The sequence below is a fragment of the Nomascus leucogenys genome, chromosome 2 (assembly GCF_006542625.1).
Source record: "Nomascus leucogenys isolate Asia chromosome 2, Asia_NLE_v1, whole genome shotgun sequence".
Taxonomy (NCBI): Eukaryota; Metazoa; Chordata; class Mammalia; order Primates; family Hylobatidae; genus Nomascus; species Nomascus leucogenys.
In genome coordinates, this window is record NC_044382.1 from 40,726,965 (window position 1) to 40,750,409 (window position 23,445).

At 39.4% G+C, this 23,445-nt stretch overlaps 1 protein-coding gene across 3 annotated transcripts in view; it reads left to right on the forward strand.

The window, feature by feature from the left end:
- The window catches only part of FAM13B (family with sequence similarity 13 member B), a 100,436-nt gene that overhangs the window by 59,650 nt on the left and 17,341 nt on the right, over positions 1 to 23,445 (forward strand). For 2 of the 3 annotated variants that reach the window (XM_030828706.1, XM_030828705.1), the window contains exons 10-14: positions 561 to 693; positions 16,134 to 16,198; positions 18,377 to 18,425; positions 18,828 to 18,975; positions 22,068 to 22,133. In XM_030828706.1, the coding sequence (XP_030684566.1) occupies positions 561 to 693; positions 16,134 to 16,198; positions 18,377 to 18,425; positions 18,828 to 18,975; positions 22,068 to 22,133 (461 nt within the window). The remainder of the gene's footprint in view (positions 1 to 560; positions 694 to 16,133; positions 16,199 to 18,376; positions 18,426 to 18,827; positions 18,976 to 22,067; positions 22,134 to 23,445) is intronic. The other variant, XM_030828707.1, reaches the window with a different exon arrangement.

Consider the following 23,445-nt stretch of genomic DNA (forward strand, 5'->3'; position numbering starts at 1 on the left):
CCTTAGCTTAGCTAGGGATCCTGTAAACCTATACCCATTGCTCAGACGATAGTCTTATTTTCACCACTGGGGAACACATGTTCTATTGAGGGTAGTGGTATCATCTTTGAAACAAAAACTGCAGTGTTTTGGATATTTTAAACTGTAAGATGACAACTCTGCAGTAGGAAGCTATTTCTGTTTTACTTGATAAGGTGTTGGACACTGTAGTGTCTAGTATTGGACTTGTATTTGATCAGGATAGATGTGTCATTATGTGAGAGTGTGCATTTATAAGGGAAATGATTATTTTGGCACATAAATTATTTTAAAAGCTATTTATTCGCTTATGAACATTTTTAGAGGGGATAGCATGGTCTCTCACAACATCCCAAGGAGACAAAAACGTAGCAGATTTAATAATCTAATTTAGCAAGACAAAAGTGTGGATTTTTGTGAAAAGTACACATTTTCTTTAACAAGTAAAAGTTTCAGATCATTATTGATATTTACTTATTTTAAAGTAAAGGCATTACACACTCAACATTTGGCCTGATCTAATTTTTAAACTTCATCCCTAGGGTTGATATTGCTGATGATATTATTAATGCCAGTGAAAGTAACAGAGACTGTTCAAAACCTGTGGCTAGCACTAATTTAGACAATGAAGTTATGCAGCAAGATTGTGTATTTGAGAATGAAGAAAATAACCAGGTAAGGAATGTCAAAAATATGTGTTAGATGTACAACTTTGATTGCTTCATGTGTTTCTTTGACGCCAGAAGTTATAGTTCAGTATTTTGCTGATATACTTAATTGTCTCAATTATAAATCCCCAAGAATATACATTCTTTCAGAGTTTAGGAAACATCACTGGGTAGAGAAGTATAAAACAACTTATTGGCTGGGTGTGGTGGCTCACGCCTGTAATCCCAGCACTTTGGAAGGCCAAGGTGGGCAGATCACAAGGTCAGGAGATCGAGACCGTCCTGGCTAACATGGTGAACCCCCATCTTTACTAAAAATACAAAAAAAATTAGCTGGGAGTGGTGGCGGGTGCCTGTAATCCCAGCTACCGGGGAGGCTGAGGCAGGAGAAAGGCGTGAACCCAGGAGGCAGAGCTTGCAGTGAGCCAAGATTGCGCCATTGTACTCCAGCCTGGGCGACAGAGTGAGACTCCATCTCAAAAAAAAGAAAAAAAACAACTTATTTTAAATTATTTTCCTAGAAATTATGATGTCAGCCGAGGTGGCTAGGTGGTATTATGGTTGACTTTTGTTATTTTTAAGACAGCTTCTGTATTTCTTAGGAGTTTTGCTGAAGAACATGGTACAGGGGAGAACATATACTATTCTCATACAGTTCTTAGGATGGGATAGATCCCTGTAACAGAATATTGGTTAACAAGAGAAAAACAAGTTTTAAGACATGTGTACCTCATATATACATGGGAGATACTCGGGGGAAGTGAGTAAATCTCTCAGAGGTGGCTTAAATACCATCATGTCCTGAAACAAAGGAAAAAAGGGTGTTGGGGAGACCTAGTTGTAATGAGATGACCAGGAAAAGTACTGTAAGCAAAGTTAAGGTTTGCTCTGAAGATTGATAGTTTTTAGTGATTTAGAGTCATCTTTCTCTTGCTCGTACAGAGAGGAGACACCCGTAGAAATGGAAATTTCTACTACAGATGAAAATTTCTTTTATAAAAGGGTAACTTCTCTGTATTATCCTGTGTTTGCTATTTCTGAAAATAATAAGCTCAAAATAATCCTTATGCCAAGGATTGGTGTGGCATGTTCTGAACCTCCACTGTTGGCATCCTTTCTTGATTAGCAAAAACCTAGGAACATTGTTATAATAATGACTAAATTATTGTCACTGTCTCATTTGTTAGTGGCAACTTTTTAAAAATATAATTGCCATTATATGTAAAAAGCATCTTTCTAAGACATTCAAAATGTAATTTTGATACTACTTTTAAAAATAAGATGCTAAATTAATAGATAAGGTGGGTTTCCTCAGTATATTTTCATTCTAAACCATCCACTAAAGTAGGGCTAAAGAGGAATTTAGAGTAAGAAGACTTAGGTTTTGTATTCTGCCTTTGTTCAGTATCAGTGTGACTTTGGCCAAGTTACCTGACTTCTGAATTGCATTTTGCTTTTCTCTAAATAAGTGGGGGTAATACCTATGTTAGAGGATTATGATAAAAAGATGTGAACATATTATACAATTATTTTATAAACTAGAAGACATTTCAAAGAAGTTAAGCTGCCACTGTTAGTTTCACAGACTTGGGTGTATTAGATTAACAGCTTTTCGGTTATTGCTTTTATAGTTGTCCTCTTGCCCTTTCCTGGATTATCAGTTTCTACCTGTCTACCTAGTCATTCCCATCAGTGTAAAACATTTATACTGTTATTTCTTCCAAGTTCAGAAAAAACCCTCTCTCGACTCCCCCCATCCCATTCTAGCACATACACCCTGATTTCTCTGCTTCCCTTTATAAATAGAATTGCTGGAAGAATTGCCTGTGTCTCTTTTCTTTAACTCTTCTCCTCCCATTCTCTCTTAAATTCACTGCAGCGATCCTTTCCTCCGACCATTCATTCCTCTGAAATAGCTTTTGCAAGTCACCAGTGATGTCTGTTAAATGTTTTTACTTGATGTGATAGCAAAGTTTGATTCAATTAATTACTCCCACTACCTTGATATACTTTTTTCACTTGGCATTCAGGATATCTCACTGTGTTTGTTTTTTTTTTTTTTCCTACACTGGCTGTTCTTTCTCATTCCCGTCTGCTGATTGCTTTTCCTCTTCTGAATCTCTTAAATTTAGAATGGCCCAGGGCCCATTTCTCAGATTGCTTATTTTTATTCACTTCCTTGGTAATCTTGTTTAGTCTAATGGCTCTAACTACCATCTATATGCTACTGATTCCCAAATTTGTATCTCCAGTCCAGAACTGTTTTGGAACTTTAGGCACCCAACATTTCCACTGGTATATTTTTACCAAGCATCTGTTGAGTAGGAAAGATTTCTTTCCTTACCCATCATTGGGTTCATAGCTGAGCCACCTGTAACAGAAGACATTTGTAACAAGAGAAAAGCATGCACATTTATTTAATGTAAGTTTTACATGACATGAACACCTTCAGAAATCAAGACCCACAGAAACAGACACCCCTGTGTATTTTAATGCTTTGGTTTGATGAAAAGTGGACAGTGGTGGGGATGAATAATTAGACAAAGAGGATGATAAATAAAGGGCAGCTGATTAACCAAGGCCTGTTTGTTCAGATTCTTTTCTATGTCCTTGTGTATTCAGAGATAAGGGCATTCCTTTCATCCAGGTATAGGGTAGATACTTCTGGAACGAAGGTTTTTTTTGTTGTTGTTGGTTGTTTGTTTGTTTTGAGATGGAGTTTTGCTCTTCTTGCCTGGGCTGGAGCAGTGGCGCAATCTCAGCTCACTGCAACCTCTGCCTCCTGGATACAAGCAATTCTCCTGTCTCAGCCTCCCGAGTGGCTGAGATTACAGGCGCCTGCCACCATGCCCAGCTAATTTTTTGTATTTTTAGTTGAGACAGAGTTTCACTATGTTGGCCAGGCTGGTCTCGAGCTCCTGACCTCAGGTGATCTGCCTGTCGTGGCCTCCCAAAGTGCTGGGATTACAGGCATGAGCCACAATGCCCAGCCAAAGGTTTTATGACTTACTTCAGAAGATAAGTCTGACCACTTTTTACTGTTTCTACTGCCACCCTGCAGGTCTAAACTGCCATCCTCTCACCTGGATTAATATTGCCTCGTAATTAATCTCCTCATCTTTGTTTCTTGATGGTGCGTTCTCAGCACAGAGCCAGAATGATCCTTTTAAGAGGAAAATAAGATAATACCACTTCTCTTCCTAAAACCTTCCAGTGCCATCTAGCTATCAAAATATAGCTATAGCTATATTTTTTTTTTTCCTACACTGGCTGTTCTTTCTCATTCCCGTCTGCTGATTGCTTTTCCTCTTCTGAATCTCTTAAATTTAGAATGGCCCAGGGCCCATTTCTCAGATTGCTTATTTTTATTCACTTCCTTGGTAATCTTGTTTAGTCTAATGGCTCTAACTACCATCTATATGCTACTGATTTCCAAATTTGTATCTCCAGTCCAGAACTGTTTTGGAACTTTAGGCACCCACTACGGAATATTGGCTGTGATAGTCAGGATTGAGACAGCTAAATCATAAGTCCTGTCTGGATTGCTTATTTGTGGATATCTCCTTAGCTTACATTCTTACCTAGTCTTGCAGATACTTCCTCAATTTTACCAAATCTTCTCATCACTCTCTGTTTATGGCAGGCCCTCCCACTTACCCACCCACTCCAGTCTCTGAACTTTTTGTCCTTTTTCCCTGCTTCGCATTCCTCCCCACTTTTTTTTTTTTTTTTTTTTTTCCCTGAGATGGAGTCTGTCTCTCTTGCCCAGGCTGGAGTGCAGTGGCACAGTCTCGGCACAGTACAGCCTCTGCCCCCCGGGTTCAAGCCATTCTCCTGCCTCAGCCTCCCAGGTAGCTGGGATTACAGTCATGTGCCACCACGCCCAGCTAATTTTTGTATTTTTAGTAGAGATGGGGTTTCACAGTGTTGGCCAGGCTGGTCTCGAACTCCTGACCTCAAGTGATCTGCATACCTCAGCTTCCCAAAGTGCTGAGATTACAGGCATCAGCCACTGCACCTGGCCCCCTCTCCACTTTAGATAGTGTTATAATTATTTTATGTATCTTTTAATTTTTATTTTTAGAGACAAGGTCTCACTCTTTCCCAGGCTGGAGTGCAGTGGTGTGATCATACTCACTGTAACCTCAAACTCCTGGCCTCAAGCGATTTTCCTACCTCAGTCTCCTAAAGTGTTAGGATCACAAGCATCAGGCACCATGCCCAGACATATCTTCTATATTACTAGTCTGTTTATTGTCTGTTTCCCACTATTAGATTAAAACTTCATGGGGCCACTCACAGTGGCTCATGCCTGTAATCCTAGCACTTTGGGAGGTCATGGTGAGAGCGTCATTTGAGCCTGGGAGTTTGAAACCTGCCTGTGCAATGTAAGGAGAACCCACCTGTACAAAAATGGTAAAAATAAAAAAATAATAATAATAAAAAAAAAATTAGCCAGGTGTAGTGGTGCTCCCCTGTGGTCCCAGTTACTTGGGAGGTGAGGTGGGAAGATCACCTGAGCCCAGGAGGTAAGGCTGCAGTGCGTGGTGATCACAGCACTGCAGTTCAGCCTGGGCGACACGGTGAGACCCTGTCTTTGAAGAAAAAAAAAAAAAAAAACTTCATGAGGGCTGAGATTTTTGTCTGTTTTGTTCTTTATTACATCTCTATTATCTAGAACACTTAGTAGGTATTCATTAAGCATTTGTTGAATGTAAGACCAGAATAGCATCTGGCACACAGTAAGCTAGTAAGCAACTCAGTAAATAATTTGTTGAATGAAATCGGTGTATCAGGCTGGGCGCAGTGGCTTACGCCTGTAATCCCAGCACTTTGGAAGGCTGAGACAGGTGGATCGCTTGAGCCCAGGAGTTCAAGGCCAGCCTGGGCAACATGGTGAAACCCCGTCTCTACAAAAAATAAAAATTAGCCAGGCGTGGTGGCGTATGCCTGTAGTCCCAGCTACTTGGGAGGCTTAGGTGGAGGATTGCTTGAGCCTGGGAGGTAGAGGCTGCAGTGAGCTGAGATTGTGCCACTGCACTGCAGCCTGGGTGACAGAGTGAGATCCTGTCTCAAAAAAAAAAAAAAGAAAGAAATTAGTGTATCAATTACTTTATAAGGAGAGCAGGAATTAATTCTTTCTAAAATTGTTTTTAGGAAACCTTTATGAATGATGGGTTCTTGGCCTTGAAAAGCCTGTCACCATTTCTTCCCCCCAACCCCAGCTAAGAAGTTCAGTGATACTCTTATTTGAATAAGTTAGTTCAGTTGGGCAATACACAATAATACCTGTTGATTTGGACAGTACAAGCAAAAATACCTGATTTAAGTTTTCTTTCTTTCTTTTTTTTTTTTTTTTTTCTTGAGATGGAGTTTCGTTCTTGTCGCCCCGGCTAGAGTGCAGTGGTGTGATGTGGGCTCAGTGCAACCTCCGCCTCCTAGTTTCAAGTGATTTTCCTGCCTCAGCCTCTTGTGTACCTGGGATTACAGGCGTGTGCCACCACGCCTGGCTAATTTTTTTTTTTTTTTTTTTTTTAAGTAGAGACGGGATTTCTCCGTCTCGAACTCCTGACCTCAGGTGATCCTCCCGCCTTGGCCTCCCAAAGTGCTGGGATTACAGGTGTGAGCCACCATGCCCGGTCGATTTAAGTTTTCAATGACTTGATAATCTAGGTTGTACATGCACATACTTTCTAATACAGAATACGACTAGTGCTATTAGGGCACTATAGTCTTGCAGAAGAGAGGAAAGAACTTCTGGCCAGGGTAGTTATGGAAGGTCTTGGAGTGAGGGGGATTTTGAACTCGGCTTTTTATAGGGCTGGATTTGGTTCAAGATTTGTGAAAGAGATTAAAATGAATAGTGTAAGTAAAGATTACAGGGAAATGTTGAATGTTAATGAAGCAGAGCTACTTGTAGAACTCAGGGTATTGTGGGAGGATATATAGTAGAAGATAATTCTGGAATATTGGTAGATTTGGGTCATGTGTAGAGCCTGGAATACTATCTTAAGAATTGTAGATTATCTCAGTAGAAGAAAAATATAGAAAACTTTGAAGCAGAGGGAATGATGTACCCAGATCTGTATTTTAGGAAGTAGGTTTTTGTAGTAGTCATAAAAAGTTTGTAGGAAAGACTAGTGGTAAGGACAATAACAATCAGTAGGCTTTTTGCACTATATTTGGTGAGCACTTAAAATATCTGAGCTGGTGGGCATGGTGGCTCACGCCTGTAATCCTAGCACTTTGGGAGGCCAAGGTGGGCGGATCACCTGAGGTCAGGAGTTCGAGACCAGCCTGGCCAACATGGTGAAACCCCATCTCTACTAAAAATACAAAAATTAGCCAGGCATAGTGGCACATGCTTGTAATCCCAGCTACTCGGGAGGCTGAAGCAGGAGAATCTCTTGAACCCAGGAGGAGGAGGTTGCAGTGAGCCGAGATTATGCCACTGCTCTTCAGCCTGGGTGAAAGAGTAAGACCCTGTCTCAAAAAAAAAAAAAAAGTCTGAACTGTGAGCCCCAGGGAAGGAAGGAAAAATAGAGAAAATTCCAAAGGTGAAAATGATTTAAGATTTAGGTGCAAACTGGGGTAAGAAACACAGACACTAAGAGATTGGAAAAGAGATCAGTGTTGCAGAACTGGAATATCAAGGTGGTTTATATGAAGCAGATGTTCAGGTCTTGAGCTGTGGCTGGTGGTGGAGGCTCATTTTGTCTGTGAGTGAATGCCATTGCCAAAGCAGTGACTTGAATAAGAGAATAAATGGGGATTGAAGAAACCCTTGGGGAACCTCTGTATTCTAGCACTTTGGAGGGAAAAGAGCAGCCATGACCATAGCAGTTGGGAATGTCAAAGAGGATGGGATTTTTTCCTGAGTCTGAAAGTTGGTCAAAATAGAGAGGTAAAAGGAGAAAAAAGGTGGTGGGAGGCAAAGGTACAAAAATAATAAGAGTAAGTTTAATTTTATTTGCTTGCTAGGGGGGTTAAAAGTCTAATGAAATGGCTTTTTTTTTCTTTGCCTTTGCTGTTGAACAAAAAAATTTAAGAATACCCAGGAACAATATATTTAATGCTGGTGAGGGTAGGTTAAGATAAGTGGTCTTATACAGACATCGGAAGTATAAATTGCTGTAAACTTCCTGGGAAACACATTAACAGTAAGAACAAAAGACCTTAAACCTTTGATCCAGAAATTTCAAAATCTAGGACTGTTTCCTAAGGAAATACATACAAATCAGAGGTGTATGCAAAGATTTTTCTGCCAGAATTCTTACTGGGGGTTTATTTGCAGGAAAAAAATATGGGAAACACAGAAAGTCCTAAATGGAAGATGATTAGCTAAATCATAGTATATCCATATAATAGGATATTGTTGAGTCATTTAAAATTATTTTAAAGGCCCAAGTAATAGTTGCGAGGTAAAGTTATTTTGGGGGAAAAAAAAAAAACATACAAAACCAAGTATAGATTACTAAAGCTAATGCAGTCCCAATTGCTTTGTGTGCATGCACTGCATGTGTGTGTGGCACATAGTTAAAAGGCCAAGTCAGAATATTCACAGTGGCCTTCTGGCTGATAGATTATAGATGATTTTACTTTTCTTCATATGTTCTTATATTTAGGTTTCCAACAGTTTCTCTGATTTATAATCAAATAATTTAAGCAAAAACTTCCAATTAAAGAATATTTCTTGGATTTAGTGATAGAAATTATTGGTAAAGAAAGAGGAGCTTTGGTAGGTAGAGGATTTCATGGGTGAGAATGAGTATCAGGTGAGTAGGTAGAAGCTGCAGTGTGTGGAATGCCTTTTGGACAAGTTTTGCATTGAAATTAAAAGGAGAGAGAAGGCCGGGTGCGGTGGTTCATGCCTGTAATCCCAGCACTTTGGGAGGCCAAAGTGGGCGGATCACGAAGACAGGAGATGGAGACCATCCTGGCTAACACGGTGAAACTCCATCTCTACTAAAAATACAAAAAATTAGCCAGGCATGGTGGCAGGCGCCTGTAGTCCCAGCTACTCGGGAGGCTGAGGCAGGAGAATGGCATGAACCCGGGAGGCGGAGATTGCTCCACTGCACTCCAGCCTGGGCAACAGAGCAAGACTGTCCAAAAAAAAAAAAAAAAAAAAAAAAAAAAAAAAAGAGTTGAGCAGTCTGGTTGTGGAAGAGATATTCCCCTCTTCCCCACCCCAGCCCCCCCATTTCTGCTTTCTTGATACAGGATGGAGATTTGAGCATGTCAGTAGGAATCAGTCACTAGATAGGGAGAGACTAAAAAATGTCAGAAAAAAAAAACCCAGGGTAGTTAGGGGAACACTGCATAGAGGCGGTTGGGAGTGAGAGATGGAAGGAAGGTGATTCAGCGTGCAAGTTGAGTGACTATTCCTAAATAGGAAAAGCTACTTTTAATCTTCAGTAAAAGGGGATATATAGAATATTTTTTTAAGTGAGAGGTGTTTGGGGGACTTAATTCAGATGGCTTTGAAATGCATTTGCAGAGGGTGAGGAGACAGGAATTGGGTTTGGATCTGAAGAAATAGGTAAAGTTTTGCAAGAGTCTCTGTGGAGAGAAATCAGACAGAACTGAGTCACCCGATATTCAAGAACCAATGGAGTAGGTCTAACTGAAGTTTGATGACATGAATTTGTAGTGAGCCAACTAGGAAGGTATATTAAGTGACACATTTTCTTGTAGCATCTATCTGTCTGGAGGACAGAAAGCTGGTCATAAACTAGACCACATTGGTAAGGGCATTGGCTAAATAGCTTTGAAATAGTTAGCCAGGGTACAGAGTGCATGTTGGGTGGATTAGAAATTTAGAATGAAGTTTTCAAGCGGTGACAGTAAGGTGAAGAAGTTGCAGAAGAGGGGAATATTAGTTGGACAGGATGTACGAGTTTCAAGTGTATTATGGCGTGGCATGATTCACGTGGCTTTGGTAGAAAGTAACTTGTGTCTAGGAAAGTATAAGGCTAGATAGAGTAGGAGTCAGCAAACTTTTTGTGTAAAGGTCTAGACAGTAAATATTTTAGGCATTGTGGGTATATAGTCTCTGCCACAACTACTTAACTCTGCTATTGTAGCATGGACGCAGCCAGAAAAAACCGTAAGAAATGAGCATGGCTGTGTTCCAGTAAAATTTAACTTATGGACACTAAAATTGAATTTCTTGTCATTTTCACTTCACAGAATATCATTATTCTTTTGATTCTCCCTTCTACCCCCAATCATTTAAAATGTAGAAACCCTTTTTAGCCAAGTGACCATGCAAAAACTAGCAACAGGTTGGATTTGTCTAGTATGCTGTAGTTTGCCAACACCTGGGCTAGAATATTGTAAGGAGATCAACATTTTAGACTTAAAAGATAATGTTGGAGATTTGTTTTCTCTGAAATTGTGCCTTTTAACATTTCAAGCTGATCACATAACTTATGAGTACTAAACCACAGTCCTACAATGTATTGGTTAGCCAGGCTGAAATTAATCTTAAGGAATCTTTTTTTTTTTTTTTTGAGGCAGAGTCTCAGTCTCGCCCAGGCTAGAGTGCAGTGGCACGATCTCAGCTTGCTGCAACCTCTACCTCCCAGGTTCAAGTGAGTCTCATGCCTCAGCCTCCCAAGTAGCCGGGATTAAAAGTGTGTGCCACCACACCTAGCTAATTTTTGTACTTTTTTTTTTTAGTGGAAACTTATATTGTGACTGTCTTTTACGTTGACTTTTTTTTTTTTTTTTTTTGAGACAGAGTTTCGCTCTGTCGCCCAGATTGGAGTGCAATGACGTGATCTCGATTCACTGCAACCTCTGCCTCCTGGGTTCAAGTGATTCTCCTGCCTCAGCCTCCCGAGTAGCTGGGCTTATAGGCACACAGCACTACACCTGGCTAATTTTTTTATTTTTAGTAGAGACGGGGTTTCACCATGTTGATCAGGCTGGTCTCGAACTCCTGACTTCGTGATCCACCCGCCTCAGCCTCCAAAAGTGCTGGGATTACAGGTGTGAGCCACCGCGCCTGGCTTACATTGACATTTTTATAGAAATGTTAAGTCTTTTAATTCTATTTTTTGAGACAGGGTCTTGCTTTGGTCACGCAGGCTGCAGTGCAGTGGCATGATCACAGCTCACTGCAATCTCAGCCTCCCAGGCTCAAGCAATCCTCCCACCTCACCTTACCAAGCAGCTGTGACTACAGGTGCATGCCATCACACCTGGCTAATTTTTAATGTTTTTGTAGACAAGGAGTCTCACTTTGTTGCCTGGGCTGGTCTTGAACTCCTGGCTTCGAGCAATTCTTCCACCTCAGCCTCTGAAAATACTGGAATTACAGATGTGAGCCACCATGATGGGTCTCGTCTTTTCTGTTTCCAATTGTCCACATCCACATTTTTCTGTTGGGTTGTCGGTATTTTTCCTTTTTGATTTGTACATTTTTTTTTTCTTTTGAGACAGAGTCTCGCTTTGTCGCCCAGGCTGAAGTGCAGTGGCGTGATCTCAGCCCACTGCAACCTCCGCCTCCTGGGTTCAAGCAATTCTCTGCCTCAGCCTCCCAAGTAGCTAGGATTGCAGGCACCTGCCACCACGCCCAGCTAACTTTCGTATTTTTACTAGAGATCGGGTTTCCCCATCTTGGCCAGGCTGGTCTTGAACTCCTGACCTTGTGATCCACCCGCCTTGGCCTCTCAAGGGGCTGGGATTACAGGCATGAGCTGCTGTGCCTGGCCATATTTTTTATTTATTAAGGAACTACCTACTTTCTTACGATCAGTTGCAAATATATTTCTTTCCAGTTTTTTGTCTTTTGACTACTTAAAGTCATTTTTGATGGTGTTAAACTTTATCGTCTTTTTTTTTCATTTTTTTAGATTTTAGGTTTTAATGTCATAGTTGGGAAGGCGTTCCCTATTCTGAGATTATAAACTAACTTTCTTCTTTTAAAAAAATACTTCTTTGGTCCCATTTTCTACGTTTGAATATTTGACACATTTGGAATTTATCATGGTGTGAGATTGTGAAGAGCAGGTTCAGCTGTTTGTCCTACATGTTTACCTAGATATCCCAACACCTTAATTTTTTGAATAATACGTCTTTTTCCCACCAATATGAAATGCCACCTTTATTATAAACTAAATGCCTGGATACATTTGCAATAAAAGTGGTGTTTCAAATCAGTTGAGTGTGTTTCTCATTCGTTCACCAGCAATGAGTGACAGTGCCACATTCTTGCCAGTATTTGATAGTGTTAGTGTTTTGGATTTTGGCCATTCTGATAGATGTGTAATGGTATCTTGTTTGAATTTTGAGTTTCCTAATGACATACGATGATGAGTTTTTCATATGCTATGTGTGTATCTTCTTTAGTGAGGTGTTTATTCAGGTCTTTGCCCGTTTTTTAATTGGATTGTTTTCTTATTGTTGAGTTTTAAGAGTTTCTCTCTCTCTCTCTCTCTCTCTCTCTCTATATATATATATATATATATAAAATCTTTTTTTTTGAGACGGAGTCTCTGTCACCCAGGCTGGAGTGCAGTGGTGCAATCTCGGCTCACTGCAACCTCTGCCTCCTGGGTTCAAGTGATTCTCCTGCCTCAGCCTCCCATGTAGCTGGGATTACAGGCATGTGCCACCACGCCCAGCTAATTTTTGTATTTTTAGTAGAGACGAGGTTTCGCCATGTTGGCCAGGCTGGTCTTGAACACCTGACCTCAGGTGATCCGCCCACCTCGGCCTCCCAAACTGCTGGGATTACAGGCGTGAGCCACCACACCTGGGCTATATTTTGGATAAGCTTATCCAATAGGTTTTTGCAAAATAGAATTTTTCTTTTTAATGTGCTACTAGATTCTGTAGTAAATATTTAGGAGTTTTATCGGATACAAAGAGATTATTCACTATAGACTTTGATTAGGTAGAAGTTGTACAGTAATCAATATTTTGGGAGTTGAAAGTGTATGAAGGTGAAAAAAAAAAGTGTATGAAGTTGAATAGCCTGATTAGAACTCACATCACAATACCTGGATTTATCATCAGTAAAATCCATTCATTTCAGGATACCTTCATTGATGGTGCCCCTTCAAAACTTAGAATTATTCATACCTTGCAAACACTGAGAAACTGCTTTATCTCCTCTCCTTTCAGAAGTGGAGACCAGAAGTATTTATAAACTCTAGCAGATAGTCAAGAGGAAGAGAAGGCTATAAATTTGACGTGTACTAGTCTTAAGACCTCATCAGTTTTGATCATATTAATTCAGTAGAAGAGAGAGAGTAGGCTAGATAGAAGTATATCAATATGCAATTTATTGTTTGTTCAGCAAATGAAAGGTACAGAATGGAGTGAAGATATGTAGCCTATTTAATAGAAGTAACTAGCATGCTTGAGCCAAAGGTAAGTGAGAGAAATGGGAAGATGCAGAACTAAGCAATGTGAGTGCACCAATTATGGACCCCTAAGGAAGGGATGGAGACCAGAGGAATTACCGGAAATGCCTGTCAGGTTTTAATTAACTCTTGGCAGTAATCTCCGATAGCTCCTAAGATATTGCTAATATGACTGTGCTGTATCTGCTGCTCCTCCTGCTGCTGCCACCGCCACCGCCACAGCTCTCTAACTTACCTGAATTGAGACCAGAGCACCTTAGCTTTCCTTTGCAGACCTTAATGTTTGTGGAAGGGCACATGGGAGGAAGTGGGTAGAAGATATGGGTTATTTTGCCTGCTGATATTTTATTTTATTTATATATTTTATATTTTTTTGAAACAGAGTCTTGCTCTGTCGCCCAGGCTGGAGTGCAGTGGCACAGTCTTCACTCACTGCAATCTCCTCCTCTCCACTGGGTTCAAGTGATTCTGGTGCCTCAGCCTCCTGAGTAGGTGGGATTACAGACGCACACTACTGCACCTGGCTGATTTTTGTATTTTTAGTAGACGGGATTTCACCATGTTGGCCAGGCTGGTCTCGAACTCCTGACCTCAAGTGATCCACCCGCCTTGGCCCCCCAAAGTGTTGGGATTGCAAGTGTGAGCCTCTGTGCCTGGCCAATATAGATGGTTTTTCTTATAAGCTATTTCTTTTGATTCTATGGTAACTCTAAGGTAGTCAAGCAAATTATTGTTATTCTCATATTTGTGATGAGAAAGGCAGAGCTAGGGCTTGAATTTGGTTCTCTTGAGTGAGATACCAAGGTTCTGTTTGTTTGTGATGGGAGTCTTGCACTGTCACCCAGACTGGAGTGCAGTGGTGCAATCTTGGCTCACTGCAGCCTCTGCTTCCTGGGTTTAAGCAATTCTCCTGTCTCAGTCTCCCGAGTAGCTGGGACTACAGGTGTGTGCTACCACGCCCGGCTAATTTTTGTATTTTTAGTGGAGTTGGGGTTTCGCCATGTTGGCCAGGCTGGTCTCGAACTCCTGATCTCAAGTGATTTGCTCGCCTCAGCCTCCCAAAGTGCTGGGATTGCAGGTGTGAGCCACTGTGCCTGGCCCCAAGGTTCATTTTAAATATTGGATCTGGCTGTGTGCAGTGGCTCATGCCTGTAATCCCAGGACTTTGGGAGGCTGAAGACAGATGGATCACTTGAGGTCAGGAGTTCAAGACCAGCCTGGCCAACATGCTGAAACCCATCTCTACTAAAATTACAAAAAAATTACCCTATTCAACATGCTGAAACCCCATCTCTGCTAAAAATACAAAACAATTAGCCAGGTGTACTGGCACCACACCTGTAGTCCCAGCTACTCAGGAGGCTGAGGCAGGAGAATCGCTTGAACCCGGGAGATGGAGTTTGCAGTGAGCCTGCATGAGCCTCACTCTGGCCTGGATGACAGAGTGAGACTGTCTCAAAAATTTTTTTTAAGTAAATAAATAAAAATTAAATATTTGGTCTGGGTAATGATTATTTCATGTGCCCAGAAACCTTCAGAATGTAAAGCTATCTTCTAGAGCAGAGATCCCCAACATTTTTGGAACCAGGGACTGGTTTTGTGGACGACAATTTTTCCATGGAGGGTGGATCGGGGGTTGGGGTTTTGGGATGAAACTGTTCTACCTCACATCATCAAAGCATTAGTTAGATTTTCATAAGGAACACACAACCTAGATCCCTTGTTTGCACAGCTCACAATAGGGTTCATGCCTCTATGAGAATCTAATGCCACCACTGATATGACTGGAGGTGGAGCTCAAGCCATAGTGCTCACTCCCCACTCCCCTGGCTGCTCACCTCCTGCTGTGTGGCCTGGTTCCTAACAGGCCACCGATTGGTACCGGTCCAGGAGTTGGGGACACCTGTTATTGATCATAAAAGTTACTGAAGTCTGATTTCTGTATCAGTGGTTCCCACACTTTGGGTCTCAGGGACTCATTTATATTCTTAAAAATATTGAAGATCCCAAAGAGCTTTTGTTTACATAGGTATATCTATCAGGATTTACCATCTTAGTAATTAAAACTGAGAAATTTAAAAAACATTAATTTACTTAAACTCATTTATGGTAACATAAGTAAGGTTGCTCTTTTCCACAATAGACAACTGTTTTCATAAAATTTTTTAAGTTTGAGGAGTGACATTGTTTTACATAGCTAGAAATATTGTTGATACCTGTTTGACTTACAGAAGACAGCTGGATTCTCGTATATGCTTCTGCATTTAGTCTGTTGCTATTACATTGTTTTGTTGAAGCGTATGAGACAGCCTCACAGATGTGTAGTTTGAAAAGGGACTAGTATTTTAACAGCTTTTTTGCAGATTCTTATGGACCTTCTTTCATGCTAAACAAAACTGGACAAGTGGTACTTTCTAAAGAAGAATCGAAGAGTCTAGGAAGTATCGAACCTTTTGTTGATTTGAAAGGTGATCGTCAAAAACACCAAAACGTTCATGTATTTTGTAGGAATTCTCTGGGTATTTGTATTAGACTTGGTAGGTTTTTAGTTTGGGGGAATAGGGATGAGATGGTGTCACTAAGCTCGTTGGAAAATGGGGAGAGTTTTCTCGTGTGGGGACTTTCTTTGTGGAAAATAGTTATTACTTCAAATATACAAAGGAACCTGGTGAACTCCTCTATGACTCCTATCTTACCTACAAGAAGTCACCAAACTTGTGTCTTTGTGGCTGAGGAGAAATAAACAGCAGTTGGCAAGCAGGATCAGAAGACCATCATTTTGGAGGAGAGAGAATTCTAAGGAAGAAGCATGGTAGTGGTGATACACATTACCTAATAGAGTAGAGAGAAATGCAGAGTACCTGCTATACTTCATACGACCCAGGTTTTGAGGGAAGATAAATTACTGTCTATAAAAAGAGATGCTAAGTACTACAGACTATTATAAATGATAGCTAATTAGGGGTGTTTGACTAATCTGTATTGTAATATCCTAATTTAGGTTGGCAACTTCTTCTCATATCTGAGTATTGGAAGCTCCATTAATGCATGGTGGTGTTCTTTTTGTCAGTCTGTAGGTATATTGTTAGAGCCATGCAGTGACCATGGTGATAGTGAAGATGGCTGTCTTGAGAGGTAAGCATTTTTTCTTGTTGCTAATTAATCATTTTGAGAATTGGAGCTCTTCACAGATTTTTGAGGTGATTTTTTTAGATGAATATCCATTATAAATATATAGTTTAGATAATCTTAAACAGCCTTCTTGTTATAATGGTAGGCATAAAGGATATTAAATACCCATAAATATTTGGATTTGTACAGGTTCAGACAGTAGTTATAACTTGGAAAACATTCAGAGGGAAAAACGGCGTTTTTGGGGACATTTAAATCTTTCAGTTGATTGTGGAACAATTGTGAATTTACTGATATTTTGAGTATACCTGTCAGTGAGTTAATTCATGGTCTTGTAACTGTATAACTAACTGAGAGATACTGTATTTGATTCAACAAATATGTATAGGATGTTTTTCTTCCTGTTTGAATTTATCCTTGGTGTGTCTCAGTACACTCTTCTGCACCTGGTGCTTTTTTAACCTCTTTGGCTGACTGTAATGGTAGAGAAATACTGGAGGCAATGAGTATTTCGACTAATGTAGAGTCTCAATAGCCTCTTTGAGTGGAAGCTTTCTAGAATGTTTTAAGTCACAGAGTAAGATTTGGGTTCTTGTTACCCTTTGCATCAGTCTTCAGGATGCTGCCAAAAAGTATAACTTTCTTAGGAAGGTGATTTGAGATTCTGAAAACACTTCAGTAATGAAGTTGCAGGCTAGATTGTAAATATTGAGGGATCCCAGACAGTATACTAATTTGCTAACAGCCTGTTGGCCAGGACATATTTGTATTCTATTGTTTCTTTTAATTATAAGTAGGAAGCCTGTTCTTTAAGGGTAAGCAAATTCTTTGGAGCCACGTCTCTGGAGCCTTCCCATACTGTGAAGGTCCACAGATTTCCTGCTTATAGCAGTTCCTTGTCCTTCCTTTCAGGAGGCAGGAATCATCCTCTTCCAGCACAGGGAGTATTGGAGCTATGGGCTGAAGATATAAGATTAACAGCATTAACAGGCACCCCCAGAATGATGACATCTGGATTTGGTAGAACAATAAGGACCCATTTAGTGAGGACTCTTCTGTTGTTGTTGTTGTTGTTGTTATTGTTTTTGGAAAAAGCTCTTTCCTCTTCAACTTCAACTGTGTATAAGTTAGCAAACTGGTTTTTAGATGCAAAGAGTACCTTGGTTAGGTGGATTACATTTTGTATGTTTAACATTCATGCTTCTCAAATGTAGGTGATTAGGTCTTTTAGGCTGCTAAGGTAGTATTTACTCATCCTACCATTTGCTCCTACTCTAAGCAAAGGAATGTCTTTAAGCTTATCAGAGCATTTAGTTCATTTCTTATTCTCAGCAAGAATAAGGTAATTATATGAGAAGATGACTTGCCATATTTAGATCAAGGCATGTCTCCTGAGTGCATACTCTGTTATGGCCAGTTAGAAGTGACATCTCGATGTGTCATTGTAAATTGCCACAGTGTCTTTGGGGAAAAGAACTTTCCCCCAGTAGGAATGTTGATAATCTACTGTATAATAGCAGGTGCTCTCTTACTGGTAAAATAGGTACAGATCACTTATGACAGCTTGCTATAACACTTGTTCTAAATAAGGGTTAGTTCTTCTGGGGAAATAAAAGGTGGACTGAAATTTTTTAAAATTTCCTTTTAGTATGTTACTGTTATATTTTGAGGAGGGAAAGGTTTAGAAGTAGTAACCTTCTTCGATTGGAAGTAGTATCCTTGTGATAGAATACAGTCAAGTTTAAAGTAAAAGACATGGTGATACCTTTTTAAAAAGTTTTCTTTGAAAGTCTCAAGAATGGAGAGAATAGAGCTGTTTATTCGGTTAAAACATTTATTTTATAAAATCTTTATTATACATTCATTCTTTTGGGTTTCTACTTACTGTGGATTTTAGTTTTCATTTTACAAAGGTTTTTCTTTTTTGCTGTGGTTTGTGGGGTGGATTAGGGATTGTTACTTGATTTTTCTAAACCTGAAGTGATTCTGTGGATCTTTTCAGTATTGTGTGATTTTTCAGTTATAGGGCTCCAAAGAATGGGCATATTTCCAGTTGGCATTTTCTCCTCGCACATTGTAAATGCTAACTGTGTTGTGGAGTAGAGGAATCTAGGTAAGAAATATATAATGATAGTATCCTTTTTATTCTTAATATACTAACAACTTTACTTGTATTTTTAGGGAAGAATATTTGTTATTTGACAGTGATAAATTGTCGCACTTGATTCTGGTAAGAACTATTTTTTTGTCTTAGTCTTTAAAAACTTGCCTAGGTTTAAACTGTTATGTCTGGTCTTTAACGTGGCTTAGCTAGGCTTAAAGATTTAAATATAAATACTCTTATCAAATATTTTACAGTTAAACAGCAACTTAATTTGCCCCTTTTGGTTACAAGAGACTTGGTTGTGAATACACTTTCCTGAATTTGGGATCCAAACTTGTCTTCCAATAAGACATATTCTAAAACTGCATGTTTATATTTGAAAATAGTTTGCACAGTGGGAGTAGTACAGTTGGCTGTATAGGCACAGTAAACTAATGAAGACTACACTTGGATATGTGCTGGATGTGTTTAAGCTGGGTGTGAAAAGCTTCCGTAGTTGTGAAATGTATTCTTTATTTTAAAATACAGGATTCTAGTAGCAAGATATGTGATTTGAATGCCAACACTGAATCAGAAGTACCAGGAGGTCAGAGTGTTGGTGTTCAAGGGGAAGCAGCATGTGTCAATATTCCACATTTAGATCTGAAGAATGTTTCTGATGGTGATAAATGGGAAGGTAATTTTACCCACACACATTATTTTCCTGATAATGTTATTTGTAACTGAAATTACCCTAAGCAATGATAAGACTACAGCCCTTTTCTGGATAACCTTATTCATCATGATCTTCTGTTCTCCCTTTCATATAAGATGAACAAGTGGGTGTTTTTAGTGAAACACACTGAGATTTTGGGGCAACATCTCATATGAACTAGAAGTTCTTGTCTGATCCATCAACAGCTTTGAAAATGGATGTTAGAACTGATTTTTTTAAAAAGTCACCCAGCATATGTTTTTGTTAATATTTAAATCAGGTGCTATCTCCCAGTCTTTGAAAGCCCAGTATGTTAAGGCTTAGGGATCTCACCAGTTTAAACAGAGCGCATATAATTACCTTGTCCTTAGAATCATCAGTAGTACTTTTTTGAAAAATGACCTTCAAGGGCACTTCTAAACAAATATTGTACCATATTCCTGTATTTCTGTCTTAGGTTATGAAGGTATGGTGCAGGGGACTCTAAAAATTTGCACAAAGGAGAGAAGTTAAAATTTAACAAGCAAACAACATGGGTATATGCATTTCTCAAAACTCAGCAGATACATAGATTTTTGTGTTTCTTTGTATATAAAGTTCTCTTTTTACTTCAAGAGAATAAAAAACTGTAAACAAATGCTGAGCTTCAGTGGAGGATTTGCATGCTGGAGTGTTTATGGGGAAATTTACTGATACCTGCAATTTACTCTGAAATCCGTGAAAAAAATAAGATGGTTAATGGGATGGATAAATGTTATAAAGCAAGTATAGTAGAATGTTAATGGTAGATTGTGATTGGTATATGGATATTCAGTGTAAAGTTCTTTCAATTTTGCTATGTATTTGTAAACTTTCAAATGTTGAGTGAGGGTGGGAAACAAGCAATAAATTTGGATCTAGGAGTTTTTCTGGATTATACACTTTGGTAAAGAGACAATGAGATAACTCAATTTCAAGCAGAGATACATATTCATTCACTTGGATGAAAATCCTTGGGTTGTCTCACCTTTGGCAAGTATCTGTTGACATACGCTGGCAATAACAGGAATTCTAATGCCAGTGCCATGGACTCCTTTTGGCACTGTAAGTGTACTCACCTGATTGCAAATGGGGTGTGTGTGGGTCTTGTTTTTTTTTTTTTTTTTTTTTTTTAAGGTTTGGGCATTTTTTTTTTTAAGAGCCCCAACCAAGTCATTGTCTGTGCCAATTTTTATTGCCGTCTCCTCCCCATCCTCGTTTTTATATAGGTCTAGATGTTTGGCATGCCCAGTGGCATATTATCTGTTTTAACTTAGACTAAATTAGGAAGTTGTCTTTCATTTGCTTTGTTCTGGGTTATTCAGGACATCTGGAATTTATGAAGATGCTTCCCAGCATTGGGGGATATGTTAGCATACTGGTGGCAGTTGAAGATTAAATGTTCTTTTTTGTTATTTATTGTGGCTGAAATAAAAGGAATGGTGGTCGACAGAGCATCCCTTGGAGCATTGCTAGGAAATGAGTCTTCAAAAGAAGCAGCTGGGATTCTGATAAAGCACTTTTGTTTCTTCCTATTAGAAGATGCAGATAAATAGTTCTTTATGATCTTTGGCCTGGGAGTCCTGATTAAATTTTAAACATAGAAGAACAATTGTTTTTCATTGTCTGAAGAGAATAGACCTTCTCTGTCTAGCGTCAGCATTCTTGAGTCTCCCTGAAAGAGAACCTGATACTGGACTGTCTTTTTTTTCCATGTCAGAATCCAGCACCTATACCTTGGTATAGATAAAGGAGGTAACCTGTAGGCTGCTGATGCCTGATTTTCAGTGCCTGAGCTGCCCTGATTCAACAGCCTAAACAAGTCTATGTAGGTCCCCTACTTGTTCTTCCAGAAATAGGGGTCCGTGACTTTCAGAAAGCCAACGGTTACAGATACCTGAGTGAAATTCCCAGCCATGAACTGTGCATGTGCTTTGTAGGGTGGCTGTTTGTAGACCATGTTGTTTCTTCTAACTTTGTCACTAATGCGAACATTGATTGATTTTCCACAATTAGGAGTTAGGATATTCTTCTATTTTTTCTTTTCTTTTTTTTTTTTTGAGACGGAGTTTTGCTCTTGTTGCCCTGGCTGGAGTGCAGCGGGGCGATCTCAGCTCACCGCAACCTCCGCCTCCCAGGTTCAAGCAATTCTCCTGCCTCAGCCTCCTGAGTAGCTGGGATTACAGACATGTGCCACCACGCCTGGCTAATTTTGTGTTTTAGTGGAGACGGAGTTTCTCTGTGTTGGTCAGGCTGGTCTCAAACTCCCGGCCTCAGGTGATCCGCCCGCCTTGGCCTCCCAAAGTGCTGGGATTACAGGCATGAGCCACCGTGCCCGGCCAGGAGTTAGGATATTCTAAATGAAAAAGTCCTATTTATTTAAGAGACCAACTTACTTTAGACCCCGGATACCTTGGAATCAGACATGCTTTGTTTGATGTGACTCTTTGTAGAGAAGTGGGATGACTCCAAATAGAGCCCTATGTCACTATTCCTAAGTATATAGTTTTTGTCTTGTTTTTTCCTCAAAGGATAAGAAAAATAGCAGAATGCAGTAGTAGTTAGCAAGCAGGTAGCACATGACTGTCACCAGTATGAATTTGTAGCAGCTGTTTGCAAAGTTTTGACTTTTAATGGAAATGGATACCATCTTCAGATTCTCTCCTGCTAACTCTGGAATGAAATGCAGTAGGATTTTTTCAAAGAGCAAACTAAGGGGGATTTTTTTCTTTAAAATCATTTATACTGAAAAGCTTCAAACAGTACCTGCTTAAGAATTTCCATTTCTTCAGTTTTATGTTTGAGTTTTAATAAAATAGCACTACTTTGAGTTTTTTCACCCCTTTTTTGCCTTGCTTGCTGAAATGGAAATGTTGTTTGTGTTTGTTAAAATCTAGTTAGTAGTAATTTCTTTTAATAAAGTTTTTGAACAGAATGCCTAACTGGTTTTAGGGAAATGTTTTTGGTATCTTTGGCTTTGTGTTATGTGTATGGTTTGTTCTGACTGTGCTGTGTGTTCACTTTAGTATTTTTTGCCATTTTTTCCATTTTATTAGCGTCATGCCCTATCACTTTTCCCCTCATTGATTTCAAAACAATGCATCTGCAGAGAGATGGGGAGGGTAAGTATGGTTCACCATAGTTTAGTTTTTTTGCCTTTTTATGGTTCACTTTGTTTGTCTTTTTATTAAGCCCTTCTCCTGCTGTCCCCATATCTTAGGAAAACTGTTCTGGGTTCAAAGACCCCAGAAAAAATTGCTGTTACTTTTGTCTTTTCTTAAAATAGGATATTTCTCATAAAATGTTTACTACCAGTTACTTAATTTGCTGGGACACAGGTACAAGGGTTGCTTTGAAAATCACTTTATTGTTGGGTTTATTGTGGGATTGCACGCTTTGTACCCAATTTTTAATTCTCAGATTGATCTGGGCTTCAAAAACAAACTAAATTATGTTCTTATTATTTTGAAAGGAAAGGTAATGCTTTAAATTGCTAATGCATAAAGTTAAACTAAATTACTAAAGCAGCGATCTTAGCTATCGTGTGAAGAAAAAGAAAACCTCACTCTTGAATTTTGACACTTTCAAGCCCTCTTTGCATTCATTTTCGCTATTGCTGATAGCCAATAGCATCAAAATTTTTAAGTGTAGTTACTTAAGTGTAGTTACTGCCTGTAACACCAGCTCCTTGGGAGGCTGAGGCAGGAGAATTGCTTGAACCCAGGAGGCAGAGGTTGCAGTGAGTCAAGATCGTGCCACTGCACTCCAGTCTGGGTAACAGAGCGAGACTCCATCTCTAAAAAAATAAAAAAATAAAAAAGCTAATGTGTAGATGGGAATTTTTTCTTTCTCTCCTGTGCTTAATTTTGTATTTGGGATATATTTGTGGATTGTGTGTATGATCTATATGTGTTCTATATGTAATCAAACATTATATTTGCAAAGACATCAAATGTATTAACGTAGCTTTCATTTGAGGGCATACAGGATAACTGCAGTAAAGTAAATGTGCTTAAGAAGGCCTAGTGCTATTAAGTTTTGTCTTAGTAACACTGTTGGGTGTTATTAAAATATATATTATGCATAGGAATCCTGTAACAGAAGATAACCATCACAGTTTAATGTTAGAGGCCAGGTGCTGTCAGGTGAGTTAGGTCCTCCTTTGGGAATATTAGAATTCTTCTAAAGTCAGAGAACTCCATTTGGTGAGTGTTCCATGTAGTATGGGGAACAGCTCCCACTTTTTCTTAATATAGCTATTTGACAGTGAGGGACAGGTCATATACCTGGCATCATTTGGCTTTTAAGTTACATTTCTAAGAAAGAACTGTTCAGTTCTTGCTGTTTCTAGTTTTCCCCTACTTGAAAACTATCGTTTGTAAATAAAACATCTTTAGAAAAGTTCAGAATTATATTAAATAACATCTTTAGAAT